Source organism: Coffea eugenioides, chromosome 6, assembly GCF_003713205.1.
Source record: "Coffea eugenioides isolate CCC68of chromosome 6, Ceug_1.0, whole genome shotgun sequence".
Taxonomy (NCBI): Eukaryota; Viridiplantae; Streptophyta; class Magnoliopsida; order Gentianales; family Rubiaceae; genus Coffea; species Coffea eugenioides.
Genome location: NC_040040.1, coordinates 24,255,684 through 24,273,128, shown reverse-complemented (window position 1 = coordinate 24,273,128; position 17,445 = coordinate 24,255,684). Strand labels below are relative to the sequence as shown.

The 17,445-nt window shown below is 34.9% G+C and overlaps 2 protein-coding genes across 2 annotated transcripts; one reads left to right on the top strand and one right to left on the bottom strand.

The window, feature by feature from the left end:
• Positions 1-12,174: 12,174 nt before the first annotated feature.
• On the bottom strand, positions 12,175-13,463 carry LOC113773912. The gene is made up of 2 exons (XM_027318508.1): positions 13,357-13,463; positions 12,175-12,729 (listed from the first exon to the last, which is right to left on the bottom strand). Exons 1-2 carry the CDS (start codon positions 13,399-13,401, stop codon positions 12,175-12,177), a joined length of 600 nt encoding a protein of 199 aa, XP_027174309.1. The 5' UTR covers positions 13,402-13,463.
• A 1,127-nt stretch (positions 13,464-14,590) lies between these two features.
• Positions 14,591-15,853, top strand: LOC113774821 (BURP domain protein USPL1-like). The gene is made up of 2 exons (XM_027319451.1): positions 14,591-14,698; positions 14,789-15,853. The coding sequence occupies exons 1-2, from the start codon at positions 14,642-14,644 to the stop codon at positions 15,659-15,661; spliced, it is 930 nt and encodes a 309-aa protein (XP_027175252.1). The 5' UTR covers positions 14,591-14,641; the 3' UTR covers positions 15,662-15,853.
• Positions 15,854-17,445: the final 1,592 nt, after the last annotated feature.

The following is a 17,445-nucleotide window of genomic DNA, read 5'->3' as shown; positions in this document are numbered from 1 at the left end:
AATTGGAATCGATTGGTCCCGTTTGGTTTAAACTGTTATATGCAATGTTTTAAAACCCGGACCGTCAATTGAACCGGTGAGGTGAAAGGGTCGAGGTTCAACCGGTCGGACCGGTTCAACCTCGGTTCAATGAATTTTTTTTAAAATAATTTATATAAATATATATATGCACAAAATAAGACATGCAATGGACTAATTTAAAACTTTATATGATGAAAAGTTCACTATTTTTGAATAATTTGGATTTTCAAAAATAAATTATTTAAATTATAAGTTAAAACAAATAAATTTCATCTCAATTTCAATTATATCTACCAAAAAAATCTTAAATCCAACCCAAAAATATCACAATATTTTGAAATTATACAAATTCACGTCTATGAGAATTTGATATTGTGAACTTAAATTTTAATTTACGTCTTTTTGATTTAAAGATTGTAATTTAAAAAAGAAAGTTTGGAGTTCGAAAGAAGTTAAGAGAATTGAAAATAGAAATGCAAACTTGATAAGAACAAAAAATGAGATAAAAGTGAGTGGTTGTGGCATTAAATAATTTGGGTTAAAGAAAAATAATTCTTTTTTAACTTTTTCCAATTTAATGGGCAAAAACAAAATTAAAAGATAGAAGAAAACATCAATAAATTAAAACTAATGAGGTTTGATTAAAAATGGAGTGACAAAAGAAAAGATGAGGGAGAAAAGAAAGAGTTGAAGATTAAAAAGAAAGAGTCATGAGAGGATGAGATTTTGTAAGAAAAATGAAAAATGAAATATAGATGTTTGTTTTATATAAATAAGTTATCAAAAAAAGCAAATAAGATGTGATGGTGCAATGGTTACTACATTGGTCTTCTATTACAAAGGTTTTGAGTTCGAATCTTGATAGAAGCATTTTGCAAAAAGTAAAAAAAAAAAAAAAAAAAAAAAAAAAAAAAAAGGAAAACTCAAAAACCGGTTCAATCCGGTTCAACAAGGTTCACCGGTTTTCCCGGTTTTTACCGGGTTTGACCGGTTCTCTGGCAAAAGTCAACCAGAGCATAGAACCGGACCGGTGCCATGGCCGGTTCGCGGTTCAACCGGTCGAACCGGCCGGTCCGGTCCCGGTTTTCAAAACATTGGTTATATGGTGATAAACTAGAGGAACTAGGTTGTGCAAGGCACAACCTTGGCCCTACCAAAAATATTGGTCATTGGAAAAACACATATAATAATTCTAGTTGGAAAAATAGGTACATAATGGCTATAAAGATAACGTAATAATATCATAATTACCATTCATATATAGCTGTCAAGTATTTCAGTAGCAATTACACACCTTCCAGTACAATTAGGTCCCAAGTAGAGATACATTGGCACGCTAATAGTATTTTTCAAAGTTCATTTTAGCTACGTATTATCATATATTAGGATCCATTAACTTCTAGTCATAGAGGGAATGTTAATGGATTCTAATATGATGGCAAAAGATAGCATGCGAGAACTTCAAGAATACATATGATGAACAAAAGGATGAACAAAAGAGGATATGAAGCTGTATGGCCTGCTTCACATTGCAGATTCACGTGGTTTCTTGAGGAGGCTCATATGAGCAGATTTTGGAGAGTCTAGTTTGTTGTCTTTAATGCTGTTTTTTGCAGCAACCAAGGGAACAGCTTCAATGGTTGTCTTCTCAATAGAAAGTGCATTAGTTCTGGGAATTGTAGCTTCAAAAGTTAAGCTTCTTTTTGCAGCAACGTTTGAAGAGGTTGGCTTGTCTGCAATATCAGATTTGCGGCCAATTGAATCTAGGACCATTTTTTTTGTTGGGCTGAAGAATTGCCCTTTAGTGGTAGGTTGGTCAGTGGAAGTGGACTGAGCATTAAGTCAACCTGGTCAATGGTGCTGGCTAGCTTCTCAGTTATGGTTGGAGCAGTTGGAACAGGCTCTCCTATAGCATCGAAGGCAGCTTCGTAAGCGATTGCTGGGATGATTTCAACCAATTCTTCAGTAGTGTATACTTTGACGATGCTATACTTATCATCTTTTTGTCCTTGATAATCCAAGTCAAAATGACAGACAAAGCATACGATTTGATGGTTATCAATTGCAGATGCAATTTCAAAAAAAGCTCAATACCCTGTATTTTGCAAATAAACAAAAAAGAGCTCAATACCCTGTATTTTCAAAAATTTTATGGAGTACCAGAAAATGTGAACATGATGCAATTTCAAAAGAAAGCTCAAAAAGCTCATTACACATGATGAGTGAACAAAGGTTAGTAGTTGAACATTCAATCCTCTAACACCAGAATTCTTATAGAAAGAGAGTGATATGTTATTTGATAATTAGGTACAGATGTTTTCAGGGCCAGATGTTTAATAGTAACATAGATTGAAAGTGACATGGAGCCATCTTAATGCTGGCAAACTTTTAGTTAGTTCCAGTTAGGATTTTTTTTTTTCTTGTCTACGACTGAGTCTTGTCCTTGGAAAGAACAGCAAAATAAGATGAGGACTAGAAGGGCATTACCAAATTTGCAGGCCAATCAATGCAACCATAGATAGAAGAAGATAGTGATATAGCATGTTAAATTTAGTAAAGAATTTTCCAAATTGTCCTTTTGCCTCTGATACTAAATTTTCCAAACTGTTCTTTTGCCTCTGACACTAAGGATCAATCTTATCTATCTAATGAGATTTTGGTTGAATTAGGCACTTATCTATTTAATAGATCATCTAATGATGCAAAAATTTTCTTCCACGTTAGCTAGACAATTTTTTGACCAATTTAGGTCTTTCATCTTGATCAAAGAAGACTAAACTGTTTGGATTGAAAAATATACGTATCAATGATAGGATATGCAAAATAAGTCAAATAAATTCAAAGAAGTACCAAAAATAGAGAGAATTGAGAGAAAAGAATAGGAAAACTTACGTGTTCATCGGCTTCACTTAGTTGTACTGCTGTGAACTGTATGAGTGTTTTAGCATCTATACCAAACACTACTGCATACATTGAGCTTGTTCCATTGTCAATGATAATTCCAATACGGCATCTTGTATATGATGGCAGTGAATAATAGTTAAATAATGCAGTAAAAAAGATTTATTATTGAGCATACTATTGTAAATTTGCATGTCTTGTTTACCTGGCCTCAACAACACTTTCTTCTCTGCAAGATGGGCATCTAATGATCCATTCCATATTAGCATATACAGCCTTTAGACAATTACTACACGCAGCATACCAAAAGGATCGCTGCTCAGGTGCCAAAGAAGTATTTCCTCATGTCCAAGTAGTCTTGACCTATAATTAATATTGTATTAGATGCAAAGTTAAGTAATTCACTTTCACTAATGTAAAAGGTAAGAAAATAGTATAAGTGAGTTACTGAAATGATCGTATTTACACTTTTCAGAATCCTCATAGCATTCTCAACACTAATGATATCATTATTTTTAGGTAGAGGCAACAATTTGGTTGAGTCTTTGTAACTGGCTTCTTCAATCAGTTGTGCAATTTCCTGTTTGATTCTGATCATTCCTGTGAACATAAATAGACATGTTATATTTTCCAGTCTTTATCTATACTTATGAAACATGATATGCTTACCATTGTCTTAATGCAATGGTTTGAGGAGTTGGTGGATTCACCAAGAGACAACTTTCAAGCCTTGTTGTCAGAGACAGATATAAGAAAGTAGTATATAATTAGCTCATTGAAATTGAAGTGTTGTAGGCAAAGCAATAATAATTTTTTGACCAATGGGAGTTGTGACTTACAGTTAAAAGTAGTTACTTTGACTCTCATAGCTATGATGACGTTGTTGTTTGCAATAGTGTTTGCAAGCTGTGCTCCTTCATTTGCTTCAAATTCATTCCATAGAGGAAGGAGCATTGGCTTTTTTTTTTGCAAAAGCAATAAATATGATAAAAATCAAAGAATGTAATAGGTTTATTTAACGAATGGAAAATATATTCTTATGTTCCAGTTGGCTTACTCTTGATTAATAACAACCAAGTCTCTAGTCGTTGAATTAAGACCTTGTTTCCTTGAAGGAAAAGCATGCATGACAATAGCCTGGATATTTATTATTCAAAAGAATATTTCAATTTAAAGATAAGCTGAAGATAACATAAGGAATACATTTGAATTATCTAAGATAAAAAATGAACTTACTTTGCCAATTTTCTGTGTCAACAAATTTGAATATGTTTTCAAACTCTGTAAGGTCAAAGTGACACGGAATAACTGGTGGAACCTGCTCCACATACTCCTCAACCAATGTTCTGTTATGGATTATCCAAGAATATGGGTAGTCACTAACCTTATACCTTGATTCTGCTTTGCGAAGAGCTACATTGGAGATATAGTATCTCCTGAATGGCATCAAAAAAATAGATATCATTGCCATAGATGACAGCTGAAACCTTTGTTCCCTATTGCATCCTAAAGAAGAATAGCTAAAAATCTATAAAATAGTCAAAGATATCCGCAAAAATGGAAGGAATATCTTTATTTTTTGTTACCTCAGAATCTGTAAGAAGGAAGCGGTGGTAGTTCATAGGACTTGCTCCTCAACTCAACTGAACATGTTCTCTCTCAACAACCTAAACCAATACTGTCCATCCTTTTACTCCTTCAATGACCTCATTCACTGGAAGGTAGCATCTCACTATGCTTATCTGTAAATGGTAGAAATAGATAAATTTAATTCTAAATATAAACTACAATTGTGATGGGATCAATTAAAGGTTGAAGAAATAGTAGAAGAATGTTCATTTACTTGACAGCTAATTGAGAAGTTTCAAGAACTTCTCTATATATAATATTTTTGGTCTGATTTATTCTAGATTTGTGAAAAAATGGAGGCTTAATGAGTAACTTGACTTGTGAAGCTGTTCTTGCACACGATCATGCCACATAAAGCTATCCATGAGAGAACACAGATTCTCTCAAATAAATACCCACAAAATCTAACGTGTGTTCTTGAGCTTTGTTAATTGTCATTGCAAAGCACAAACGGATTGGAAACTGAGTTTTCTTGTATGGGACACAGTCTTGCTCATCAGTGGGAGGTTCTAATGGAATTCTATGCATGAAAAGATCTTTTCTGGCAAAATCACCTACAACCATCTGAGCATGAATAACATTTTAGCTCAAATTCCTACAAACTAATCTTGTCCCATTACAAAGGCCTTCAATGGGGTCTAAATTTCTAAGCAAAGATTATTGGTGCATTAACCTTCAAGATGAGCCTATGTAGTGGAAGTCCACTTGGGGAAAGAGAATTCAAAAAATCCTCATACTGTCCCCAATGATTTGGATTTAAAGTTTCATCAAAGCTAAGATATTCTATTGCTTCACCTGGAAATATGCTAACGAGAATGTCGTTGACCTCATCAACAAAATTATTTTTTGTGGATAGAATTACTCAATTGGCTGGAGTGTTAGCATCTGGTAATCCAGTCATGATATTGGGGTACACTAAATTTATCAAATTATCTAGTGCAGAATCATCCCCTCTATTTTCAAGCAAAATTGAATAAGGAATCTTTATGTAGCTATCATCTTGGGTTTTCTTAGTTCCATTACCAACTCTCAATAAATAATCAATAAATGAGGGGTCTAATCAATCCCTCATATTCTCTGTTAATTGCAATTTTTTGAGAGAAGGCCATAGAGGAGAATTTATTATGCAAGCATTAATAGTCTCGGATTGATTTCCTCTGTGAACAACTGGCAATATTTGCCTAAAGTCGCAGCCAAAGACAACAACTTTTCCACCAAATATTTCTGGTGAGTTCATAAGATCTTGCATTAGATCATTCAATGCTTCAATTGCAGATCTTTTTGACATAGGAGCCTTATCCCAGATAATCAGTTTGGATTCTCTAATCATTGTTGCCAGGCTGCTTTGTTTGCTAACATTACATGTTCTACCTTCTAAAGGATCAATTGGCATTTCAAATCGTGAATGGGCAGTCCTCCTGGTAGTATAGAAGCAGCAATTCCTGAAGTGGCTATCTCAAGTGTTAAAAACCCTTTAGACCTAACATCAGCTAGCAACGCCCTATAGAGAAACGATTTTCCAGTGCCTCCAGGATCGTCTACAAAAAAGGCACCACTTATGTTCTCATATATGCTGCGACATATGACCTCAAATGCGTGCCTTTGTTTTTCATTAAGCAAAGTAATTGCATTCAGATCTTCTTCATGATTGGTTATACTTCTTTCTGCCAACAGTTCTCTTGTTTGGTTCTATCATTCGGAACCAATCCAAATAAACCTATGCCTTTTCCCATTGATTCAAGAAAACCACTTATTTGTTGCAGTACCTTTTTCCTGACCTCTCTAAGAGTCAAATCTGAACACCTTAGACAATCCTTCGACATTACAGCCTCAAAGTTTAACCATAATTGTCTGGGATTGTTACGACATGAATATACCAAAGTCTTCTCAATTCATAAGGCATATGAAAGAGAGAAGACTCTTCAAGACAATTCTTGGCTATTATCATCGTGAAGCAACCCTCTTAAAAGTGCTGCTTCACGAAAGGTTCTAACTTGTGCTCCGTTATAAGTCTTTAGGTCTTTGAAGGACTTAGGAGCACAAACTTTTGTTAAAAGAAGCCTAAGGTAGTACCTCTTTCCTTCAGTCGAATGGATTGAATTTGTTCTACCTACAAAGTCCCTTTGATCTCTCATTTTCCAACGTCTCTCATCAGGAAGCCAAACAAAATGGTTTAGAAATTCAGAAATGTACAATTTAGTGTCTGAACTTCTAATCTATTCTATTCATATAAAAGAATTTAGCAAGTATTGTCTTTGTGTTTCTTGGATTGCTCACAACATTGGTGAGATTTTGATGCTTTTTGAAACTTACAGGCTGATAATTTTCAAGATGAAGCTGCAGATGAATTACTACAGGTTTTATTTCACCCATTGCAAAATGAAAAAGTCTCGACGTAGCCTCAGGTGATGAGACCCAACAAGCTGCCCGATACTGCTAGATTTCATCAATATGGCTGTTTGGATTATCAGAATTAATATGAAAACTGATTCTATCATGCCTTTTACAAATCTATTTGTAGATGTGTTTAACAGCCTGAATTGTTGAACAAATCTCAACATTAATGTGACAATCAAATTTAGCAAGTAAATAGGCATTATAGGGAACAACCCATTTATTATCAAAGTGATGTTGTCTAACTTTGACTTTAACACCATTATTATTTCGCTTATATACTGGATAAGAATTAATAGTCTGGGTTGTTTCCTCACAAAATCCTTTGGATAGGAATGCCTACACCTGCCATTCTTAGTCATACACACACTTGATGGATTTAAAACACCGCATGGACCATACATCATGTGTTTTTTAGCCATTCTATATAAGTATGGGTATTTCACTTTGTTTGGAATATCAGCGTTCACAATTTTATCATACTCTTCAGGTCTAAAGATTTTATGTTAAGATTTCAAAATTAGAGAAAGTGTGCATGTGGCAAGCCTCTTTTCTAAAACTCTATAACATATGTATACGCTGCCACTTCTTCAAAAATATTTTTCTTGAGGATTTCATTTTTTAATTCTTCAAGTTTAGCATGAAAGACTCTTACAATTAAATCAGGCCGATTTTGTGCTTCTTCTTTTTCAATTAGGTGTTCTTTTATTTCTGGCCAATTAGGATTGCAAGTCATGGTCAAGAAGATATCTGATTTGTCAAAATTTTGAACTAAGGTCATTGCTTCTATATATTTCCTTCTCATATTTCTTGGCCCTCCAATAAAGCTTACTAGTAAAAAAATTTTGTGACCAATATTTGCTGCATGTGTTTCACCAGCAGCCACAGAGTCTTGTATTTCTTACAAAAACTCTTTCCTTATTTCCTCTTATTGTGATCTAAAAAAATCTAGTCTTTGAGATTCAACCTTAACAAACATATCCACTATATATTGCTAAGGTAATCTACCCAAGTGAAGCAAAAAAGACTCATCATTATCCCTTATCTGTAACTTATAAGCATAATACTCACTAACAGAAACAAAATTTGGATCATTATCAATCCTCGCCATTGTTGGTAGACAAATTACAGAATAATTAGTTACGTTACTATGCTGAATTGAACTACAAATAGATGAATAAGATTGTCTGTACTTACCATCTTGTTCCATCTATAATAGTTCTTCAGCAATTGCAGCAAGCATTAGAGAAATCAAACTTTCAGAATTCTTATTTCGTGTCTTTTTCTTGTGGATCTTTTTTCCTTTTTTTTTTTGGATTCCTTGATGCCAGCCAAGTTCACCGAAAGAAAAAAGAAGAGGGTACTGCAAGGGGTCATAACAGCCATAGTAATATTCTATACTGTGACAATGACCACCATGAGTATGGACTTGAGTATTCCTCTGGCTTGTTACCCCATTTTCTTCTCCTTCAACCCACAATGCAGCAACTTGGGAGACCGTAGGTTTGTTAAATACCCTTTGGTCTACACCAGGCAGTGTTATCAAGACAATATGATAAGTATCAAGGTTATGAACCTCTCTTAAACCACGGAAAAATCGAGCTTATGGATTGTATTCAAGGATATTCATAACCTTTTGGATGATACTTTCTATTAGCCTTGGGCACGCATTTAAATGATTTGTCAACTCAATTTCAGTATCATGAAAATACAGCTTCAAATTTTTTGAGGCCTCTAGATCACTGATGAAGTGATAAATTTGCCTCTGAATCCTAAATGTATAGACTCCTTTACTTCTCTTTGCTAGATTCTTGTCAAATTTAACTCCAAAAGAAGTGAAAGCAAAAATGTTGTTAATTGTTCTTATACATATTCTAAATAATTTTGCCTCTTCTAAAGATGAAGTTAATAGCTCTTTTAAAGGAGCTGGAATTGGGTTGGTAGCTAACACTATGTCTCCATTAGAACAGCAAAAGTTGGTTGTTTCATGGAAAAAAATTTTTGCACCACAATGTGGGTAATCTGGCTGTTTTGGAAGAATGCTTGCCACACCTGGAATGCAATCTAACAGGTCTCGACCTTTTTTTTGAACTCTTCCTATCATCAATAAAAGATAGATTCTAAATGACTTTGCTTGTTTAATAAACAGTAAGGGAATGTAAAATACTCAAGTCATTTAAAAATGTAAATGTTAAAAGACCTGCACGTTTTCTCTTAGTTTTCCCATGATTTTGTTCAAATATTCCTGTAAAGTAGAGTTCAATATCAACCTCTTGAATTAGATAAACTATAAAGTAGAAATAAAACTAAACACATTTAATTGAGTAAATGAAAAAAAATGCTTTTGAGTATTCAATTTAAAGCTGAAATGTTTGTTGTCAGAGAAGTAGGTGGTAATAGTCATTGTTTGACAACAATTACTAAACAAATTTTAGAAACAATACCTTTCATGTTAATGTGAAAGGTCTATGCATTTTAAAAATAGAAAAATTAACGGCATTATATGATTGATGAAATGGGTCTAAATTCAATGCATTTAGAACAAATAATTTATAGTAGGAAAAGTAAATGTTATATTTAAAAAAAGAAAAAAAAATTTCTATTTTAAAGAAAAGGAAGAAACTGGTTAGATTGTTCTAAGAAGGTAAAAAGAGTTTTGAAATTTGATGAAATGATTCACTTGATGGGAAGGACTATATTAATAAGCAGTGCTATATTAAATACCTGAAAACTGGGACTCATTTGATTGTAATTGGCAAACAACCTGATTAGACTGATTTAAAATCTCAACAACCTCAGGATTATGCTGTTCAATTGTACTTGTGAGAGGTTGCAAACTCTTATATCCTATATTCTGTGCTTGAACCAACTAATTTTGTTTAGCTTTTTTCACTGTCATCTTAAGCGCTTTCTCTTTCTGCCGATTTCTATAGGTGGAAGATTCACCTACTGAAAACTCCGATGGAGTAGACATACATGAGTGTAGGCTATTCAAATTTGCATTTGGCAGTGAAAATGTGCTAACAAAATCCGGTTTAATAGGCTGAATAGATTTAGAAACATTTGGAAGAGGCCCTATAATCTGTGATCTCATACATTCTTGCTGAATTGAATGTTTTTTCTAAGATCTTTGAACTTTCAATGTAAGAGCTTTCTCTTTCTGATGATGTATCAAAGTTACGCTTTGGCTATTCGTAAACTCAAATGACGCATCCATACCAGTTTGTATACTATTTGAATTTACATTGAATAAAGACAATCTAGGAAGAGACTGAACAATAGAAGACTTGGTCACAATCTTAGCAAACTCTACATTTTGATTTTCTAAAGAGCCTGCCTCTAAAATTTGATTTGTCTGAGATGCTTTGGCCTATGATCTGACACTCATTTGTGTGGGATAGTTTGTCAAGTTAAAAATTTTGAAGCATCAAGTTAAATTGTGTAGGATAGTTTGACACTCATTGGTCGTAGTATCGATGAAAAGTAAATTTTGAAGCATCTAGTATTCTAAAAATTGTGAAAAAAATATTAAAAATAGGAAAAAAAAAACTATGCTAAACAAAAATAACAAAAAAACAAGTTAAAAAAATGAGTTCATGAGCTACATTTGTGAGGGTAAGGTCAAGATTGTATCCTCAAATACTCCTCTACACCCGATAAAAACCGATTGCAAGTTTAACTTTATTCTTCTAATTTTAAGGCAAAAAAATTAATTTAAGCTAAACACATAACGTGCATTTTAATTAATTAAAGTAGAATAAAACATCTAAACATAGCATGATAAATAGAAAAAACCAATAAGAATGAGATAATTAGTTCCAAAGCTTCTACTGGAAAAGCCACCAACCAATGCTTTGGCGTCCCATTATATCACATTCGATAACAATCAAAAGTAATTAAGAGAAAAAAAATGAAAGAAAATATAAAAATAAAAATACAATAATTAAATGCACCTATGCCCTATACGGGTGACATCATTTCCAAAAAGGAAAAATAAAATTAATTACAGCTTAACTTGACAAATGACAAACTAATTAAACTAACAGCCAACTAGTTAACTGCTAAGGACCTAATTGAAAACATTAAGGTAAAGTCTTGGGGTCGAATTAGAAAGTACAAAAAATCGGGGGCAGAAATTAAAAGTAAAAGAAACTAAGGGGGCTATTGCTGGAATTTCAAAAACTGAGTCATCTTCCCCACGGGAAACTCCTGCCCGCTGCAGCACTGGTTCCTTCTTCACTAACGAAGTTGCCGGAAGCTGGAAATCATCAACTCTGGCCAGCGTTAGACCGGCTGGAATTTTCCCTCTCTCCCCCATGCACAAACACACAACACACACACACACTGAAATTCTTACAAAAAAGCAGCAAAATAGGAAAGGGCAAAAAGAAACAAAAGCTGGCAAAAAATTGGGGATGACTTGGTCGAATCGCCCGTTTCACTTCGTCTTAGAGACAACTAGGTCTGAGTCGATCGAGTTTTTCTCCGAGTTCTCAGCGATTCTTTGATCTCCAATGTTAGGTGGAACAGTCGAGTCGTCAGTCTCCGACTCTCCCTAGTGTTTGAACCATGGGCCTACTACCTAGTACCGAGAACAATATCCTTTATAGTCACAGTTCTTTAACATTATTCAAAAGATGCAGTGGAATTTCAGAATATCCCTTCCAGATCTTGTCTGCTTTTCCTTCCCATAGATGCTGCATATGAGAAATTCATCGAGTAATTTTCTGCTATGCCTCTCCCATATACCGAATAGATCGAAAGCTTAAGAAGTCAAAAGTATTTTTGTTTTCCAGTGGATACTGATCACAAAATATAATGGCGAAGCCCAACTGACCAAGACTATTCCAGATTTTTTGGGGAAAAAAAAAAGAAACAGGAAAAAAAGAGAGAAACAAAGATGCACTAAACACAACTAAAAGTTTCACCATAGTAAATCAACACAGCATTTATTTAATAGAGGAATTGCATTACAAGCGAGACATTTTCACTCCAACACTAAGAAATTAAGACCAACTACACTTATTCTTGACAGAGCAGAAATCCAGTCTCAAGCGAATTGAATTTCTCTTGTTTGGAAGCAACATCAAGACTATGCTACAAAAGCAGCGATACAGACCTTCACTTCACTTTTGATTCTTTCATGTTTGATTTATCCTAATTTTGCTTAGCATCATCGCGGGTTCCCTTATGGTAAAGGAGCATTCATCCAAGCTTTGATTCGAAATCTTAGATATGTAGCTTTCCCTCCTGCGAATTAGCTTTGTCACCATTGTAAAGGATCAAAAAGGATTCAGGCTTTGACTCGAAATCTTTCATATACGGTTTTCCCTCCTGCAAGTTAGCTTTGTCACCACCGTAAAAGAATAAAAGGGATTCAGGCTTTGACTCGAAATCTTTCATATACGGTTTTCCCTCCTGCAAGTTAGCTTTGTCACCACCGTAAAAGAATAAAAGGGATTCAGGCTTTGACTCGAAATCTTTCATATGCGGTTTTCCCTCCTGCAAGTTAGCTTTGTCACCACGGTAAAGGATTAAAAAGGATTCAGGCTTTGACTCAAAATCTTTCATTTGCGGTTTCTCCTCCTTTGAATTAGCATCACGACCATGGTAAGGGAGAATGGATCTAGGCTCATCTGCGTGGAGAATGGATCCAGGCTTTGACTCAAATTCTTTCAATGTATTAGACCCAAGGTGCTCATTTTGTTCAGTAAAAGCACCAGGACCGGCAGCAGGTCGCAAAATGCCCCTGGGGTCCTTTCTTGCCTCCGTGAAGCATGCAAGCTGCACATTCGGGGCAAATGACAAAATTGAAGAAACCAGCATCAATATATATTAGGTAAGTAAATATAGCGGGGAAGGTAGGCTGCACACCAAATTATGAGCCTTGTGGGTCTTGCTCAAGTGTCATTCTATACAGGTGAACCTTGAATAACTTAAAAGATTTTTACATAAATTTAGGACCTTTAATTTCTTGCTTCTGAACCTTACCCATTATACCAAGACCTTCTCAGCCTACCTCTACCTGTATAATGGAAATATTGGAGATGAATTCCTCTAACTAACAAAAGTCAAGTGTCAAAAGTCAAGTTACAGTGACATTTAAGTTTCGTACAGCCCACATTGGAATGTTTGAAAGGGAAGCTTTATGACCATAGAACTAGAAAGCCACCAAGTCAGCTTTGCTCTCCTTAATCAGAAGAGTTTCCAATCCCTCCGGCGCCGGGAGTGGGGGTGGTTAGAGTTGAGGATAGTGTGTGAAAGCGAAGAAGGAGGAATTTTTCCAAGTACATAGCTTTAATTGAGAGGATCATAATAATGCTGAGCAATTAACGGATTTAAGTGTGTCTAACAATCAAAGAATTATCTCTTATGAACTCAAATAGAGTACTGATGTTTGAGAAATCTTACCAGGGCAATTGAAAAGAACGCAACGAGAGCAACAGATGAACGCATCCTGTCTTTGAAGTTTGAACAGCTCAAAATGAAACTTTGACGGTGTAAGAACTCTTGGGGCTACGGCTATTTATACAAGAGGATAGCCAAGTGAAGCTGGCAAGACTATGGCATGGATCACGTGGCTGGTTGGTTCGATTTGAGAAGTTGCTGCCTTCGTACACCAATCCACAAATTACCAAAAATTTTGCATTTTCCTAAAATCATCCGTCGATTTCAAATAACAGTACATTGCCAGTGTTTTCAAGACTCAACTTAGTTCATAGAGATATTCACATTGTAATTAATGATGAATAAAAAGTGTCACTATTTTGAAAATTTACAAGTCATTATTTTGGTATAAATGCATAGCCCGATTTTATTCAATCACATTAACAGAAGAAGTGGTGGTAAAGAACCCTAATAGAGATGGTTTTATAATTAAGCCCCTTAATTAACCTTTATTACCTAAAAGTAAAGGTAGTATGGGAATTTCAAACTTTTCTTTATATCAATATAGACGGTTTTCATCCACCTTACCTATCAGTTTAAACCAATAAAGTCTTTTGGATATTTTTGAATGAGAAGGGGGTTCAATAACGTGCAAATCATAGGAAAGTTTTGTGCATTTTACTCAAAAAGAATAAATTCCAGATTGATCCACCATATTATCTATAAAAATTAAAAAAAAAAAAAGATTGATCCATATTGAATGCGGATCCATGCGGAGGCCGTGGAATTGATGCAATGACTCATAGGTGTACCACTTGCTTTCTTGTGGAGGGAGGGAAGGGGAGGAAAGGAGGGAGGGAGAAGGGGAGTCAGGAGGGAAGGGGGAGGAATGGTGGTGGCAGTGAAGAAAGGGAAGTGCTGGTGGCAGCGGATGGTGATAGGCAGTGAATGGAAGAAGAAATGGCTGGTAGTTTCTTCTTTTATATATATATATTTTTTGTTAGGTGTATTTGAGATCGTGTGTATTTGTAGTGATTTTGAGACTATTTTTGGAGCTTGTTACTATAGATTCCTAATATAAAAACTAGTTTTCCAAAAAAACTCATTTTAAAAACATAGGCCAAGATGAGACATTACATTAGAAAACAAAGATGTAATTTTCAAGGGGTAAAATTGTAATTATAATATGTTAAAGAAGAATCAGTTCCTCGAGCACGCTTCATTGTATCCATATATATGTATTATTTGCTTCTTGTCTTGTGAAAACCTTCAAAAGAGGACTTGCAAGGGAAATAATACCTACCAACTGATGGATTCCAAAGCACTTGTTTCTTGTGTTCTCCTCCTTCATCTGTTGATTGTCCTGGTAAGTTACTTTGACAATAAATTGTTTTTTGTGATTTATATGCTGTGGACTTAATTCTCGCTGTCTTACAACACTATACAACCTGTACAGGGAGCCTGTGATATCATACCCAAGGCCAAGGATAGTGGTACTAATGCAATCAGGCTCCAGGGCATGGATGCTAATAATCCTCATCGAAATGATAAGACACATCATGTTGCTCACGTCCATGAAAAGAAGTCAATGCACGATCCTTCTCTTTCCTCATCCCACATGATGCATCAGATGGATCCAAGAGCAACCGTGTTTTTCGTTTTAGATGATCTCAAGTTAGGCAAAACATTGAGTATCCTTTTCCCTGACGGAGATCCTAGTCCTTTGTCCTCTCCTTATCTCTGGCCTAGAGAACAAGCCGATGCTATCCCCTTTTCATTGGCAAAACTCCCACAGATTCTTCAACACTTTTCATTCCCTCAAGGATCTCGCAAAGCCCAAGTGATGGAACATACACTCCGAGCTTGCGAGACTAAGCCTATGAAGGGAGAATCCAAGGCTTGTGCCACATCCTACGAGTCATTGGTAGATTTTGCACGAAAGATCTTGGGATTGAATACCGATATTGAAGTTTTATCAACGCATTGCCTCGTAAAATCTAATGCTGCTAGATTACAGAACTATACAATCACAGAAGCTCCTAAACGAATTTCAACTCTAAAGATGGTTGGCTGTCACAGCATGCCATATCCTTTCATAGTTTTCGGTTGCCACTATCAGCCGGGTGATAATCATTTATACAGGACTGTTCTATCTGGAGAGAATGGTGATAGGGTTGAAGCTACTGCAAGATGTCACATGGATACCTCCCAATGGAGCCATGATCACGTTTCCTTCCGAGTGCTTGGTATCGAACCGGGCACTGCCCCTGTTTGCCATTTCTTCCCGGCAGAGGACTTTGTATTGGTTCCATCTACTTCTTCAATCTAGTAATATCCAAGAGCTCAAGTGCTTTCAGCATTTTAGTTGTTTAGCTTAAGTCGCCTTGTCTGAATGTGTAATACTAGAAATCAATAAATTCGTGTGCCTCATGTTTGATTATCTGTATTCGAATAAAACTCCGTGGAGTAGTAGCGCTACTTTTGACAATCAAAGTTTTATATACTTCAATTTCTTAGAGCATCTCGAACACGTATGTTACTAGATTGCAGCCTACAATTTTTTTTCCCCTATTTTCTGCTAATGTATCCCCTAATGTAGAATTTTTTTTTTCTTGGAGCGGAGGTTTGTTAGGAGAGCATCAATTCAAACAATTTACTTAGAAGACCAATTTTCAGGAGCCTGGATTAGAATACTATTTTTAATTGGTGAACAAGTGCTTGTCTCTTCCTAATTAGTCACTAATTAGTCACTTTAAGCAAGTCCTGGGAGGATGTTGAAACAATTGATAATTCTTCATTATAATCTATCAGTCACAAAAAGACAATGATTAAGAATAGACAAATACTAAAAATAACAAGCATGTGAACCTTTTTGAAATGACGAACATTGTGGAGGATACAAAAATGAATGACACTTTTAGTAGGACAAAAGAAGTAAAAATTAATTTTGTGATCGGCATAGCTCTTATTTTGAGTTAAATATATATTGATTCCACCAATAATGTATCCTCTTAAAAGTAAACATTTTATTCTCACTATGGTAAAATGGCAAACATCCGTGCATACATTGATTGATATGTAGACAATTTTTGGACTAATACATAGCAGAGTTTTGAAATTCAAGCTGACACATCGACTCAATAGAATTTAGGGTCAGGAGTCAAGAGGTTAAAGTGAGTATGAATCCTTAGTATGTGAGTAATGAATCATTAGTATCATGTCCTTTCACGTGTGTAGTTATGTGAGTAATGAATCCTTAGAATCACCGGTTATAATGAATCCTTATGCACATTTAATTGACTTCATATTTCGTACCCACAGATAATCAAAGATATAACTGGGTGATTCACGAGTTGATTTTCAAGTACATGTTTTGTGAGACTATGAGCCGGTTTAGATTGTAATTTTTGGGAAGTTTTACAGAAAAATATAAATCGTATCTACAAAAAAAAAATTAATCAAAGATATAACTGGTGATTCATGAGTGGATAAAAGAATTGAGTGTTTCCTAATTGATAAAGGACAGAGTTTTTCTTATGTAGTAGCTTGACTTCTTGATCGCATAATTGTGGCTGTCCATCTCTTTGATTTGGATTCCGATCTTATTCAAATACTTTTGGAGGGGTATCCTATAATTAGAGTTAGAGGTAGGAATTTGTCCCAAGTCCCAATGAGCTACCCATGTCCAAAAGAACTTTGGGCGGGATGGGTATTGTAATTTGATATTGGGTTTAAAATGGGATGCATCCCAATTATACCATTATTTGATGGAAAATGTTGGGAAATACTTGGGTACCCATTGGGCTTAAATATCTTCCCAAAAAATTTCATTTATCCAAAAATTCATCTTTGATTTTTTTTTTTTGGCAAAAATCTGATTTTTTTTCACTTCCATTTTCTTTCTTTTCCTTTCTTCACTTTCCTACAAAAGAAAACCAGTTAAGTAAAAATGATTTCATTTAAACAACTTTAAAAAAATAAAGATAACAATAAAAATAAAATGAATTGGTAAAATTTTGGTGTCTACAAGAATTAATGCTTTACTAACAACTGTTAGCATCCTTTATGTTGATTTTATGCTAATTGTTGAGCTATCTATATAGATTTCTATAT